General features: G+C 40.6%; 1 protein-coding gene across 1 annotated transcript in view; it reads left to right on the forward strand.

The window, feature by feature from the left end:
* dicer1 (dicer 1, ribonuclease type III) overlaps positions 1 to 16,223 on the forward strand; it is a 48,490-nt gene that overhangs the window by 20,877 nt on the left and 11,390 nt on the right. Inside the window, exons 14-25 of the mRNA XM_030044169.1 lie at positions 674 to 806; positions 2,632 to 2,707; positions 2,843 to 2,982; positions 3,435 to 3,614; positions 4,429 to 4,642; positions 5,543 to 5,696; positions 6,878 to 7,060; positions 8,366 to 8,471; positions 9,695 to 9,870; positions 11,439 to 12,207; positions 12,809 to 12,961; positions 15,180 to 15,815. Coding sequence (XP_029900029.1) covers positions 674 to 806; positions 2,632 to 2,707; positions 2,843 to 2,982; positions 3,435 to 3,614; positions 4,429 to 4,642; positions 5,543 to 5,696; positions 6,878 to 7,060; positions 8,366 to 8,471; positions 9,695 to 9,870; positions 11,439 to 12,207; positions 12,809 to 12,961; positions 15,180 to 15,815 — 2,920 coding nt within the window. The remainder of the gene's footprint in view (positions 1 to 673; positions 807 to 2,631; positions 2,708 to 2,842; positions 2,983 to 3,434; positions 3,615 to 4,428; positions 4,643 to 5,542; positions 5,697 to 6,877; positions 7,061 to 8,365; positions 8,472 to 9,694; positions 9,871 to 11,438; positions 12,208 to 12,808; positions 12,962 to 15,179; positions 15,816 to 16,223) is intronic.

Below are 16,223 nucleotides of genomic sequence, written 5' to 3' on the forward strand. Positions count from 1 at the left end.
TAGAGGATGAACCTTTTTTGGTGATTTTTGGTGACCTCATGACCTTTCCTGTAGTGCTGCCCTCAAGGACAAAATGTATAAACTGCATTTTCTCACTACTTGAATTCTCCCAACATGCATCAAGGCAGCAGAGCACTAGAGGTAGAGGGCCCGTGCTTGTTAAAGTTTTGAGCCATCTAGGGGCATTGATGATACACAGCAGATATTGGCTAGTAAAGCTGTCTTTCTAGACCTGTCCTTTTGCCCTGATGTTAAACATACACGAAAAGGAAAACCATTATAGAAGAGGGAGTGCCCATTTTCAGCCAGTACTAACCGCAATTGGCCATAATGGAATTCAGCTAAAAGACATGTTGCATTTTGAGGGGACAACCACAATCATAGACACGTTGCAATGTTAGTAGCTTGCTAGTTAGCTATATTTATATGCCATTGAGGGCAAGGCGGTATCCCAAAAAAAGTACACTAACACTTTTCCTAATATCACTGAAAATCAACAGTCATAATTCAAGAGGCCTTTGATAGTCTAATAACAACTGGAAATTTAGGCTGTGGGAGAAAAATGCCAATGTTTTATCCTATTTTGCACAGTAACTCCTGGTGATGAAACAAATAACATTTTGCTTAATGACTTTTCTAATTAATTAATTTATTTTTTTAAATTCTGTTCTAGGTACTGTGCTCGGCTGCCCAGTGACCCATTCACCCACTTGGCACCCAAGTGTAAGACTGTGGAGACACAAGATGGACGATACCAGTCCACACTCTACTTGCCTATCAACTCGCCACTTCGAGTTCCTGTTAAGGTGAAGATTAAAACCAAAATCTTATTTCCATAGTCCAAGTGTATAGGTGATGCTCCTCTTTGGCTAGACCACTTAAATCAATACAGATTTCTCATATTATCTGCTCTTGGTAACTTTGTAGGTTAACAAATATATTTGTGATTTATTCACCCCACAGTGCAGAGTAGATATACATATTCCCATGATCTGTGTAATTGTTAGTCTTTTTGCTTTTTCCATCCATCCATCCATTGTCCAAACCGCTTATCCTCACAAGGGTCGCGGCGTGTTGCTGGAGCCTATCCCAGCGCTCATTGGGCGGAAGGCAGGGAAACACCCTGGACAGGTCGGCAGTCCATCGCAGGGCAGACAGACAAACCTTTTGCTTTTTTTATTTTTTATTTTTATTCAAATCTGAGGAAGTGGAATAAATGACTAAAAAGCTCTGTAATATATACAAAAATATCAATAGTTAAGAAGGAGTAGGCTTTGTGTTTGCCTTCAGAGCGGCATCAGTCTTCCCACAAAGTGTTTCCCACAAAGTTTTAATGATGTTTTGCTCTGCTGACTGGGGCCATAGAAGGAGTTCGACTTTATCCTGTTGTTCATGAAACCATATTAGCCACTGGAATCACAAAATCATGAGTGAATAAATGGCAGCACTGTCATAAATATAAGCTCATAGTTTTTGTTGAGACATTGTCCCAGATGTTGATTTAATTCTGTGGTCATTGACTTTGTAATAAGTTTGTACCAGTAGCCTAGGTTGAAGGTGTGGGGTGATAAATGATGTCCAATCTTTACATTTTTCTCCATGTCAGAGTATTTTTTTTTTTTTTGTTATTGATTTCTTTTTTTCCTGGGAAAAATAGTGCCTTTCATGCGCACTATGTGCACAGTGCACATTTCTTCAGTTAGGTCTTTCTCCCTCCAACATAAAACCTGATATTTGTTTCCTCTGATATCTTTCTGTGGCCTGCTGTCAGTAGGCTATGGAGGACTGACACTGTCAAAATATCAGTCTGTCATGTATTATGAATGATTTAATTGTCCTTACTTGACCTACAGTGACAGCAGTGTGTCCAGTTGAACCCAGTGGTTCAGGCATCTTAACTTTCTGCCCTATTGTTGGTGTTGGGTGGTGTTACACAAACTGTGATACTAATGTGTGTTTGGAACAAATTGTAGAATTCCAAGTTTTGCCATTGTAAATTTGCATAAAGATAACTTCAACAAACCAAGGGTCTGAGGGGGAAGGCAAGTATGACACCTTGTGGCCAAGCCATGTTATTGTAATGACAAGATATGAGGCCAAGACACCAGCCTCCAACCCATTTGACCATCGTTGGAAAGTTGCTGGATAATACGACAACTCATCTAATGTGTGTCCTTAACTGAACAGAAACATGAAAATCAGTGAAGATCGTCTGTGTGGGTGCTACACCTAGGAGCCGATTTTGGAACTCTTCAAGCGTGTGCCTAATCTTTAGTCCAGTGCTATATTGTTGTGCCTGATTTGAGGAATGTCAGTTCTGCCTGCTCAGTCACTTGAGGACCACAGCAAGCAATTTCCTCCTCCAGAATATACAACAGCCACTTTTAAGCTAGGTGTGACACCGTAAAGTGTGCGTTTAAAAATGATGAATTTAAAGCTGATGTATACTAATTGGATTTTAGCGTAATTATACTGGAGGTGCTGGTATTTCAAAGTTTAAGTCCTTTGTCATGTGGTCTTTCATTTATTTCAACCACATCCTTTTAAGTTTAGCATATTATTAATGGACCATCAGATTGCAATTCGTTCAAGTTCTTATTTCATTGTTGTGATGCATTCCTGTCTTTACAGGGTCCTGCAATGAGCTGTGCCAGACTCGCAGAGAAAGCAGTTGCACTAGTATGTTGTGAGAAACTTCACAAAATAGGTAAAACCTGAACTGAGCACATAAAAGGAACATTCTTTGTTGACCATTATATGTGATTTTATTGCATTACTAATTTCTTTCTGTCTTAATTCCTCCTTGCTTGCTTGCATTCCTTCTTGCTTCCTACTGTCCTAGGTGAGCTGGATGACCATCTGATGCCAGTAGGGAAGGAAACAGTAAAGTATGAGGAGGAACTGGACCTACACGATGAAGAGGAGACCAGTGTCCCCGGCCGGCCTGGCTCCACCAAAAGGAGGCAGTGCTATCCTAAAGCCGTAAGGGAACTGCTATATTAAACCTGTGTCCTGGACCTGAACCTGTGGTTTTTGATGGATTGGTCTAGAACTCTCAAGATGTGCAAGTCTCTCCCAAACTTAGAAATAATAGAAGTAGTGACTGACAGATGGATCGATTGGCCGATATTGGCATCACTGATATATCAGTATCAGTGTATGTTGACCGATAAGTACCGATATAAAAATGTGCTTGGGGTCATTGGTACCATTAGTACCAATCATGTCATGCTAGGAGGTTGGCAAGCAGTCAAATAATACTCCAAAGTTGAGCTAAATTTTGCTGAGGGAATCCACAAATTTGGTCTACAATTCACTGATATGGGTATTTATGCAAAGTTTTTTGATGTGTCTGAAAGATTTAGAAGTTTAAATGCTTATTTTCAACTTTATCAGTTATGTTCTTAAATTATAACTGTGACTTTGATCTCCAGATACCAGAGTGTCTGCGGGACAGTTACGCTGTACCAGAGCAGTCCTACTACCTTTACGTGATTGGGATGGTCCTTACCACCCCTCTCCCTGATGAGCTCAACTTCCGCAGAAGGAAGCTCTACCCACCAGAGGATACCACCAGGTGCTTCGGCATCCTGACCGCCAAACCAATACCTCGAGTATGCCAACTGTTTTGAATGCTATCTCTTCCAACAAGCTTAACCAATATGGCTTCAGCTTTTACCTACTACTTCAGGACATAACTTTTTTTTTTTTTTTTTTTATTAAAGAAGATGACTTGGTAGACACCAAAACATGCAAAGAAACTTTGTTCATTTGTTTTACCTACAGCAAAATACTCTGTAAAAATAACCCCAGGTAATGATAAGAGAGAATGCACTTGCAGAAGTTCTTTTTGGATCACGTTCACAGCATAATTCTTATTCAGCTATACCTGGAAAGACAGAAAATCAAGGCCATCGAAAGACATTAAAAAATTAATTTGTCAGTGACACTCATGGCAGCTTTAGGTGAGATATCCTGTAGTAGGCAGTAGAATTATTATCTGCATAGTTGGCCATAGTACTATTGCTAAATAGCCTATCTACATAGCCATATGAATTGTTGTAATTGTTTTATGGATAAACTTTTAAACATTGGGTAAACTCGTGGAAACTATAGGATGCATACAACATTTTTGGTGTGAGAATAATTCGTAGATGGAGTCGATATGCTTATCTCTGCTTTTACTGAGACTTATTACGGAGACTGTTTATCCCATCCGAATAGGCCAAATGCATTGTCCGGAAAGCTTATGCTGTCCGAGTAGTGCTTATGATTCAGTATAGATTTTGGAAAAGTAGATGTTTCCCATTTATTGAGTTTATACAGAGTACTTAAACCTACCCTTTTTGTGTCGGGGCTAAGAAATATATATTTTTTGCACTGAAATCAGTAATCATAGATGGTAACTGATGCTTTCCTCCTCTCCAGATCCCCCACTTCCCGGTGTACACTCGCTCGGGTGAGGTGACCATCTCAATCGAGCTGCAGAAGTCGGGCTTCACGCTCACTACTGCCCAGCTAGACCTCATCACTCGCCTGCACCAGTACATCTTCTCCCACATCCTCCGCCTGGAGAAACCTGCACTGGAGTTCAAGCCCATGCTGGCCGACTCAGCTTACTGCGTTCTACCTCTGAATGTTGGTGAGGAGAATCACATATGTTTAGGTTGAATTTTACAGCACTCCAGGTTTGTGCCTTTGACTGCCTGCTAAATGTATGTATGGCCAAGCAAAAAAAAAAAGTGCTGGCACCACATTTTCCATGCTTATGTTCTCAGTCTACCATAGGGAAGAACATTGTGTGGCCAGTCATTGTCCCATACTTGTCTTAAGCATCTTTATATACAAAAACAAAAACAGTTGTTCAGTATAGGGTACATGAACATGAAAACATTTGAGTTGTCTGTGACCATATAAATTGACACTTACACTTGCCACCTGCTGGTTTTTATGTGCAGTGCAGCTAGTCTTTTTGAAAACCCCATGAAATATCAGTCTGACTTACTTAGCTATTTACTTGATTTTATTTATTTCATGTTGAATCATGATGTTGGGGTGGGACATAATGCAAGAAAGGGATCATTGGTAAGTTTAACACAAGCTTTATTGCTATTTTTTTATTGCTATTTTTTTAATTACTCCCACCATTGCAGGAAGTAAATGTCATGTGACTTTGTTTCATGGGGAGTTTAAAATGTCACTGGCCACTCCTCCCGCCTGTCCCTCCTACTTAATGTGGTAGTAAAGCTGTGTTTCATTAGCTTAACCACCATACTAACTTTTTCACCAGTGACTTTACCCAACACCAGAATCTCATTTTCACAAGCAGGTCAAATCTACAGCCTCTCAGTCTCAGTGTTTTTTTGTTGTTGTTGTTTGTTTGTTTTACATTAAAATCTGCTCTAGTGCAGCTGTTAAGTTTTAAATTTTAGTAGAATACATACATTTTCCCTTACAGTTTAACTTGTCCGTAGGTACCATGTGCCTCTTTATATTGATTAGTTTCCTCATATTTTTGTTGTTATGCTGATACCTCTTCCAGTTGGGGATTCCAACACACTAGATTTGGACTTTAAGTTCATGGAGGACATTGAGAAGTCTGAGGCCCGCACTGGCATTCCTACCACTCAGTACACCAAGCAGAACCCCTTCACCTTCAAGCTGGAGGACTACCAGGACGCTGTCATCATTCCAAGGTAGTGGAATTTTCAAGAATTGCTTCTGTTGTATATTAATCGTATCCCCTGGACAAAGTCCAACGGATGCTGTGGAGTTGCAGCTGTCATATGCCTGCAGCCTTGTCTGTAGAGAATTTCTTGTGAACGGTCCTGAGGCTGCAATTATTAACTGATTCTTCCAACAGTTGGTATGGACATGTGGTTAGGCCACAACACCTATCAGTTTTCATTACAATAGCAACAGGATTGCCTGAATAAACTAAAATCAGTTCACCACCAGTACAACAAGTTAACAACTGAAGCTACAGCTATCATACTGTATTCTTACTGAGACTGCACCAAGCTAATATTACATTCTCTAGAAAGCATTAAGCCTACTTTCAAGAAAGGTCTGACATACAAAAAAAAACCCCAAAAGGTCATGTTGTAAAATTAAACTACTTATCAGAAAACCAGGGAATTTCGATTAAGATTAAGACTGTTGCCATGTTTTAATCTTCTTCCAGCTAGCCACTTGGCCAGCAATTTTAAATGCATTCAATCTAAGTTCTAATTGTTGTGGACTATGATGGCATTTTATAAATGGTTGCTTCAAATTGCTTCCTTAGTCTGATGAGCAGACAAAAAAAGTATATATTTTGACATGACGTGTAGAACAGAGGTAGTTTGCACACTGCTGTAACATGCATTAGTGTTATTATTTTATTAATTATTTTACTCACAAAAGAAATGCTATGTTTCAGTTGGAGACCTTTGTCATGCAGACATGAAATCAGATGGACGCAGTGAGATATAAAATACGGTGCAGCCAATCAAATGATAAGAAACTGACACATGACAACATGTCATTTATCGTACAAAATCATGCTGTATATCAAGCAGTTAATGTGCAAACTGCTGATCATTTGCATGGTGAATGAGGTGTAAGTTTTAGCAATGTGCAGGACGGCCTCCTTTCTACATTTTGTTCCTACACACCTGCATAAAGTTGAATAAGGTATGTAGAATCTGATCATCTTCATTTTGTAATGATAGGAAAATGAGAAAAGCAAGCAAGTCTTTGATTAATCGTTTTAGTCATTCATCAAGTGAAAACACCAGTTAATTAATTTTCTGTCGATCAAATAATCAGTTAATCGACTAATTGTTTCAGCTCTATTGTGGCCACTCTACCTTTACTTCAACCGGGTGTTTTGCAGGTATCGCAACTTTGACCAGCCTCATCGCTTCTATGTGGCCGACGTGTACACAGACCTCACGCCGCTCAGCAAGTTCCCCTCGCCAGAATATGAGACATTTGCCGAGTATTACAAAACCAAGTACAACCTGGACTTGTCCAACCTGAACCAGCCACTCCTGGATGTAGACCACACCTCATCCAGGTCAGGACCATGGACATCATGACTGTTTTATTCAGTTTCATATGAAACTGCTTTTAATTTACATAATGTGTTTAGCAGAGGGGTCAACTTTGCTTTCAGTTTAGGAAGTAGATTTTGGGGTTTCTGCCAGTACTGATTTTGACAGTGAACATTTTTGGATTGGAACTGCCAATAGCTATTATTATGTGGTATCAAATCTTTTGAACGTAGAGGCTCAAAAATGAGCACAAAAATAGTGAATAAAAAACAAAAACATATGAAGTGTTTTACTCTCATTAGGGTGGAAAAGCCTCTTAGCAGCATTTAGAGTGTTGGACACAAATTGTCTACTAATACACAGATTAATGAATATTTAGGTGGATTAAGAGGCGATCACATAATATGTGATTCATCTGAAAACAATCTTGAGGCTGGTTTCAAGCCATAAGTTGTCATAAGATGTTGCAGCAATTTTTATGCTACCATATGTTAAACACAAATGTAGCCATTTTTTACCACTCAAGATAAATAAAAACAGTCAAAAAGCTCTGCAAAATGCCACATTAGGATGCCAAGACGTTGAGGAAAAATTCATGCTTTGATTTGGAGATTTCTGTAAGAATTGCATTTTTTCGGCACTTGGCATTCTGTTCTGGAAATTTCTGAGAAACTCCTCTATATTCTCAATCTACCTGGAAAACCAGACATCCTTTGAATGGCCTCGCTCTCTAGTTTGTGATTGTAAAGTTTCATGAGGCTGTGATTATCCTAGAGGTCACCATAGGTCATTTTATACAGTGACATCAAGTTTCAAAAAATGGTCTGACTTCAATGAAATGGCTGCTATGGGGGCTAACATCATCACACATGAATCAAATGTGTCTCATTGAATCCACAAGAGTCTCAGCTTTCCAGTCAAAGCCAATTTTATTTAAGAAAACTTGCACAACAAGACTTTGAAAAGAAACAATGCATCTCTATGAACTCCTTCATGCGGAGTTCAAATTATTACAGTGTGAAGATCTGTTTTTTTGTTTGTTTATTTGTTTAAACAGTTGTGCTGGGAATTAAGAATCAGCAGTGAAGAGGGAATGTTTTCTGGCAGACTCTTAGTTTTCGGTTACACTTGATTACAGTAACATTTTTTTGACAAAATAATTAAGGCAGCATTTTGTACTGAACATAAATGGCAGCAAATTATTTCTATTGCACATTATGTAAATGACAAAAGTAAGCTTAAACCATTATTACAAAACATTGCTTTTGAACATTGCTTTTCAGGCAAGGGTTAACTTTGGGCTTTTTTTTTTTTTCTTGTACGTGCAGACTGAACCTGTTAACACCTCGGCACCTGAACCAGAAGGGCAAAGCCCTGCCACTCAGCAGTGCAGAGAAGAGGAAGGCCAAGTGGGAGAGTCTGCAGAACAAACAGGTAACAGATGCCTCCATTAGACATGCAAGTCAAGAAACTGATCAACTGTCAACAGCTCCTGGGTTTACCCCATACCAAACATTGGCATTGCTGCAGGGCTCAATTTTGTCAGATCTGGTGCAACTAAACTTGACTGTCTAGGTGCACCAGTGTAGCTTGCAGATATCTCACATTTCTGCTTCTTTTTTTCATCATTGTATTTTGTACGTTATCAGAAATGCAAGAGATACACGATAATGGGAAGTTAAAACCAGGCTTAGCTCCTGCGTAATGTAGCAATGTTGCAATGTTACAATCTGATCCTCCCACAAGAAAGTCTAAAAATTTGCAGATTTACATTTAGATTATTTACATTCATTATTGAGAAACAGGTTAGTCTTCAGTAGCTAACACTTTTGTTTATTTTGTTTGCCTGTACTTGGTTTACAGCTTAAAAAAAGTGATTTGTTGTATGATAGGGAAAATGTTAATCAGTTTTATGCACTGGATTTCTGCAGCAATATATCAGCATCAGAAGTGTGTAAATCAACTACTGAATATTTAAATGAGTCTCAAATTGACCATGGTTTGCCAACAGTTACTATGATTGAAGACACTGACATGAGATAACGAACAAGTGAAATGACAACAGATGTTAACTTTCATTCATCATTAGCAGACTGTCTGGACTGTCAGGATTGCTATGCTGCTGTTGTAGACGCTCTACCAGACATGACTGCTTTATCTCCTCCATCTTAACTGTCAGCTGGCACCTCGCCAAAGGCGTGCTGTTCAGAGTTTCAGGTTTCATTGTGTGGATGGATTAAGAGTTGAAAGGGTTGTGAAGTCCACTGCCAGACCCCTGTCAAACAGAGAAACCAGTACGTTATTTGCTATCACAGTGGCTTAGTGGTTAGCACTATGACCTCACAGCAAGAAGGTCACAGATTTGCTTCCTGCTCCTCTCTGTGTGGAGTTTGTGTGTTCCCCCATTTCCTCCTGTATGTCAGTTGGACTGGACACTCTAAAATGTGCATTTGTCATGAGTGTCCTTCTGTCTGTTGAGAAACTTTGGGAAAATGAATAAAGAAATTGAATACTTGATACTGATTTGCCATTTGGAAGAGAGCAGTATTCATGGTGACAGCATGTTTACTGTTGCCATGTTAGATAATTCTCTCCACCCTCTCTTGAGACCACCGATTGAACATTCCTGATGTTTCATTCTGTGTTGTCGTCTTCAGATTCTGGTTCCAGAGCTGTGTGCCATCCACCCCATCCCTGCATCACTGTGGAGGAAAGCAGTATGTCTACCCAGCATCCTCTACCGCCTCCACTGCCTCTTGACTGCCGAGGAGCTGAGAGCCCAGACAGCCAGCGATGCTGGAGTGGGAGCCCAGACCCTCCCCCCTGACTTCAGGTCCCAAAGAAATACACAGCACATAACACATAATATGATGCAATAGACAAGTCAGTATACAGTATGAAATAATGCAGCCATTTTTGAAATACCATCAATATATGCAGCAACTAATAATAAAGGAGACATGAAAAATTTAAATAAATATGTAAATACCGTATTTCCCCAATTAATCGCCCGGGCGTTTAATATGCAAAATCAACTTGGACCCCAGGTGTTTAAAAGAACCAGGCGGCTATTCGCTGCAGGCCTTTATTTATTTTTGCACAGACCTGCACCAGGCCATTATTGTGATGACTGTTACTGTCCAACATATTTACAGTTGGTCAATTTAAGATTACGGTACACCTTTTTTTTCTAACGTTAGCTAGCTCTCTTATTTTGACAGAAAATGGAAGTGCTGCACTGTTATTGTGAGGCTAACTGTTTACTTCTGCAAAAATAAGGTTAATAGCCTTATTTTGGGTTACCTCAGTATAATGCAAATAATCGCCCCGGCGGTTATTCGGGTGGACGTTTAATACGCAAAATGGGTGCAGACCCCAGGCGTTTATAAGACCCCAGCGGCTATTTGCGGCCCGGCGATTAATTAGTGAAATACGGTATACAGTAATACGAGCATACAAGGAGTCCTGTGTGTGCAGAAGGTGTTGTAGCATACACAGGTACATTGTAAAAACTCAACATGTTGTATTTATTGCACAGATGCAAAGGATTTGTGTTAATATGGAGGTCTGTGTCATGAAGAGATGGGCTCAGTGAATTAATTAAACTATTAAGACAATACATACTTTTTTTTTTGTAAATATGTTAACCTGAACTTTAGTCCAATGAAGTCTTAAAATGTCCCAAACTGAAATTTATAAATATTAGGCCTTAAAAGTCATTACATAATCTTAAATTTTAATTCACAAGGTCCTCATTTCCACATAAACATTCTTCTGCATCAGTCAGCATTTCTCATGTTATTACAGTATCATTAATTATTTTAATTGACCATATTCCTACCTATAAATGATCTCTATAACTGGAGCAAATCTATAGTACATACCTTCATACTGACATGCTATGCGTATTTGAATTAAAAAAACAAAAAAAAATCATGAATTATCCGATAATCAGTCTTAAGTTATGTTAAATCTTAGTTTTGTCTGATACCTGTAGACCCCCTGATATGAAGGAAAGGGATTCTAGAAAACAACTGTTTTCAGTATGTCAATTGAGTGAAACAACTGAATTAACATTTGGCCAACAGTGCACAAAAACAGTTTAAATCTAAATTGTGAAATGAAAATGTGCTGATTTGCTGTCAGAGGATGTCAGGTACAGTGTGTCAAACTAAGCCTGATGTTCAGCGAGAAGCAGTTTTTTTCATACTTATATAAAAAAGGCACTGCCTCAACTGTATCTTGTGCTGATAATATAAGGAAAAGGGTGATTGAGTGGCTTTGGTTCCATAACTGAGAACGCTCAATTCAGCTGGTGATCACTGTTATGTTTCCATTGTAAAAAAGGCACAAGCCTGCAAATCACATAAAATGAACAGCAGTTGTCTTTGTGTCTGGCAGGTATCCAAACCTGGATTTTGGGTGGAAGCGGTCCATAGATAGCAAGACTTTCATCTCCTGTCCTGAGTCATGCGCCGAGCATGCTGAGGGTCACTGTAAACACCAAGCGGCTGTATTCCCTGATCCCGATGCCCCGATTCCACCCTGCAGTCACCACTCCTCCCTCTCTGAACAGGGGCCCCTCACGGCCCCTCAGCCCGGAGATGCCGCCTGCACCAGGAATCTAACTAATGGGACTGCCCTAGTCACCAACTGCGATGACAACGGCCACCAAGAAGAGCACCTTCATCAACATGACAATTGCCAACGCTCCCAGCCCGGCTCGCCGCGGCAGGAGAGCCCTGAATCAATACAAACCACTACCTCACTTCCTGTGCAGCCCTCTCCCAGCTTCAAAAAGCCCAGCTCAAGCCCTCCCCAGCCTAGTGATGAATGTACACCCGGGAGGACCTCAGACCACGTGAATAAAGCTACCTCAGTCTGCAGCCTGGCAGCCATGGGTCCCGACCCTCCCACAGCACCTTCCCCACCTGACCCAGCGGGTGTTCCACAGCCCAGCACTGAGGCAGGGGATTCCCCCAAGAGCCTGGGGCCCAACCCAGGCCTCATCCTGCAGGCCTTGACCCTATCCAATGCCAGTGACGGCTTCAATCTGGAGCGGCTGGAAATGCTTGGTGACTCCTTCCTTAAGCATGCCATCACAACCTATCTGTTCTGTACCTACCCCGACGCCCACGAGGGCCGCCTCTCTTACATGCGCAGCAAGAAGGTGAGACATTTAATTCAGTTAAAGGGACATCTCACCTATAATGCATAATTTTTTAATCACATACTCACTGTGTGCTGCCTTCAATCCCCAATGAAGAAAGTTTTATTTGAAAGCCTTCATGGTATTTTTGATTCCTTACCTCTAACAGCTCTACTATAGTTACAGTATCAGTCTTAAACTGCATGTGAGAAAAGTTGTTTTTCAAAAACATTTAAAAAAATTGCACACAATGAAAATAGCCTTTACATTACATGAACAACAGTAGCAATACCTGTGGATGCTATTGCACAAGGAGAATTGACGGGGATTAGCACCATAGTTCCATAAACATACTTATGTCCATTACTAGCTGAACAAACAAGGACTGACCAGTTCTGGTATTTTGTATTTTATGTTACTTAGTTTTTTCTTGTTGGATGGAGCATAGAAATCAGAATTTAATACTGGGGCTTACAGGCTGTGGGCTTGTGTGAATTGATTTCATGCACATCAAGCTACACAGAAAGGAGGAAACAGGCATTAGGTAAAGAATGGTAAAAGCATTTTGTTTTTGATTCTGTGTACCAGTCTTGACTCATGTTTCTCCGTACAAACTCTCTAGGTGAGCAATTGTAACCTTTACCGTCTGGGGAAGAAGAAGGGGCTCCCCAGCAGGATGGTGGTGTCCATCTTCGACCCTCCAGTCAATTGGCTGCCTCCCGGCTACGTGGTCAACCAGGACAAGAGCAGTACAGACAAGTGGGATTCAGATGAGGTTAGCGCCACTCCTTTTGCTGCAGTTGTCACCTTGTTGTCCTTGTTGGATTATGTGTTTTAGCACTAGCCATGATTTTGTCAAACCACTAGAGGGCGTGGTTCCACCTTGCTTGTATGTGTCTTCCATTCATAGTAGGACTATAATGGACTCTTACCAGCAGTGGTGACATGCGCCCCACACCACTCAACCGTAATTTTTTTAAAATTAAAAATAGTATGTAGTAGATTTACTTTGGATGAGTTCTTTCTAGGTCTTTGACCAAAATTAGGTATTTATTCTCTGTTCCCTTGAATGCATCTTGTTGGACGGGCACAAAACTAACATTTTTCACCACTGTCCCAAAACCATTCTCATATCCATTTTTAACCATCTCAAACTACACATTGACCATCCCTTAATAAATATTATATTTTACATTATCTAAACTCCAACATTCATTATCAAGAAATTTAAACTGTTTGTATACAGCAGTAAATTGTTAAAATCTGGCCAAATAAACCATGTCATTATCTTTCCAAATAAATAGATGAATGGATGGATAGATAGATAGATTTGTTTAGTGTCCTTTAACAAGGAATTATGCAGAAGTATGAGTCTTAAGCTGTAAAGCGCCTGAGATACAAAGTTTATGACTAGATCTTGTTGGGTCTTCTGCATCAAATAGTTGCCTGTAATCTGTGTATCCAACATTGATGTCTCTCATTGGCCCTCCTCAGCACCTCTCTAGCTGATCCAGCAAGTTGGATCGATAGCGGTGGCTGATTGGCAGGCAAGAGCGTTCTGATTGGCAGTTTGACCCAAAGCAATCAGGACACAAGAAGATGAATAAAAATCAAAATCAAATCTAGTTGTTGTAAACAAACCCTCTTCCACAAGTATAAGGATAGGGATTTATGCAGGGTTTCTTAATAATATATTAAACATAATAAGAAGAAAACATAAGACAAAAATGTGAATCCATGATTTTCTCATTGTAGGAATACAAATTAAACTATTGGCAGGCCAACAGTTTAATACGGCTCAGTACAGCAGCAGTCCTTAGCAGCTAAACATAATGATCTACTGAAGAAGCTGTAGAACTATTTGTTTGAGCTGGCCCCATGAATGCATGTCCTCGCCATGAGCCAACTGTCCAAACTAGTCACATATAACAGTTCTGGGCATCTTTTTTTTTTTTTTTTTTATTGTTTTTCTTGACATCAGGATGTTCTTAGTTTCAAGCCTTGAGGTCCACAGGAAGCTATAAACGGCTGTGCAATTGTTGTTTTAGTGTCTTTTATGGTTATGTATAGCTGCCAAGTTCAGTATTTCTACAAATGAGCAAATCACAGATTCACAACATTTGTATTATGACTCGAGCTGTAATATTATTGAACTTCCCTCACCACAGTAAAAGAAAAACAAGCCTCTGAGTCATGGAGTTGGCTCGGCATCATGTCCTCACACATCCCAAAAAGTTTAGCTGACCTAGTGCTGTGATTCAGTCTGAAACCTTGTAATCTCCTCAAATCCCACTTAGCTTCTCGAGCACATCTGAGTCAACTCATCCTGGAAACCCGTCAACAGGAAAGCTTTTTTTGGTTAAGATACCTTAATGCATTTCAGGTTGCACAGTGTCCTAGAACTTGGTGACCTGTGTGTGAATTATTTCTCTATTGCTCTGTGCAATCCATGCAAATGTAACGTGATATTATTTTGTCTGTTGTGCATGTATTTATCTCTGAGTAACCGTAAGACATCAGAGCTAGTGGTCTTAGAATTTTCCCCTAATATCTGTTAAAATTCCTGTCAATTTTCTTTTTTGATGATGGTGTGAGCAAAACCGAAAGATTTCAGGTCAAGCATACAAAACGTACTGCGGTCCTTATGTGATACATTTTCACATTGACTGATACATCAATAAGTCTCTGGTTTTGATGCAGTGTTGCCTGTTGCCATCACAGGATGTGTTGCAGTGTTAGCTAGTTTACCTGGGGGAAGGAGGCGGGGCGTGAGGGTATTTCTGGGGGGTGTCGTAAACTTGTTTATTTACAGTGTAATCTATTCTGATAGGAGTAGGGGCTGTTATGATGAATTTCGTGTCATTGCTAAATTAATCTAAAACAGAAGTTCACTTTGGGCAGCTGTGTATTGAAAGCCATGTGGTATTCATCCTCTCTTGGTCACTTTCACTGCGTATCTGTCTCATAATTCCCATTTCCTTTTCATCATTTAGGCCAAAGAAGAGCTCCTGGCCAATGGGCGATCAGGGGATGACTATGAGGAGGATGAGGAGGATGGCGAGGACGGGGATGAAGATGCAGAGCTGATGTTGAAGGACGAGCCAAAGGATGAGGTCAACATGGAGGATGACCTAGAGTACTACCAGGAGCACATCAGGTTCATTGACAACATGCTGATTGGCTCCGGTGCCTTCGGAAAGAAGATCTCCATCAGTGGCTTCCCACCCTCTCCTACTCCTGCCTCTGGCTCCTCTCCTGCCCCCGACTCGCCTTACGAATGGAAGGCTCCCAAGAAGCCCCCTCACCATGCTACACCCCACTACCCCTCAGAAGTGGCACCTGGCGGGCCCTCTGCTGAGGAATTCGACTACAGCTCATGGGATGCCATGTGCTACCTGGACCCCAGCAAGGCCGGCGAGGAGGATGACTTTGTGGTGGGTTTCTGGAACCCGTCGGAGGAGAACTGTGGTGCAGAGTTGGGCAAGCAGTCCATCTCCTACGACCTGCACACAGAGCAGTGTATCGCTGACAAGAGCATTGCAGACTGCGTGGAGGCTCTTCTGGGTTGCTATTTGACCAGCTGTGGAGAGAGAGCTGCCCAGATGTTCCTCTGCTCCCTGGGCCTTAAGGTTTGCACTTCCTGTACCACTTCCTGGAGCTGGGCATGATCTGGGACAGGGGTACTTAATTAGGTTAAAGGTTGGATGTTTTTAGTCTTAAGCGTTGAGGGCCAAAGCTTGGGGGAAAAAAGTTTGGTTTAATTTTGATAGGATCAGTTATGTGCACCTTAAAAGTTGATACCTATCATTTATAGCTGTACATAGTAGAATCTCACTGCAAACTTTAGTGAGAAGAAATTTACCTCACAGCTTCAGTTTCTTGTTGGCCTTCAACACAACCCAGATGGCCACTTGTTTTCAGACTTTCAGGCATGGCAGTGTATCAGTATTACATTAACAACAACAATGCTAGATATCATGTGGAGTTTTAGATATCGTGTCTAGTATACGTTTTTTTTTTTTTTTTTTTTTTACAGG

Source organism: Myripristis murdjan, chromosome 22 (assembly GCF_902150065.1).
Source record: "Myripristis murdjan chromosome 22, fMyrMur1.1, whole genome shotgun sequence".
NCBI classification, from domain to species: Eukaryota; Metazoa; Chordata; class Actinopteri; order Holocentriformes; family Holocentridae; genus Myripristis; species Myripristis murdjan.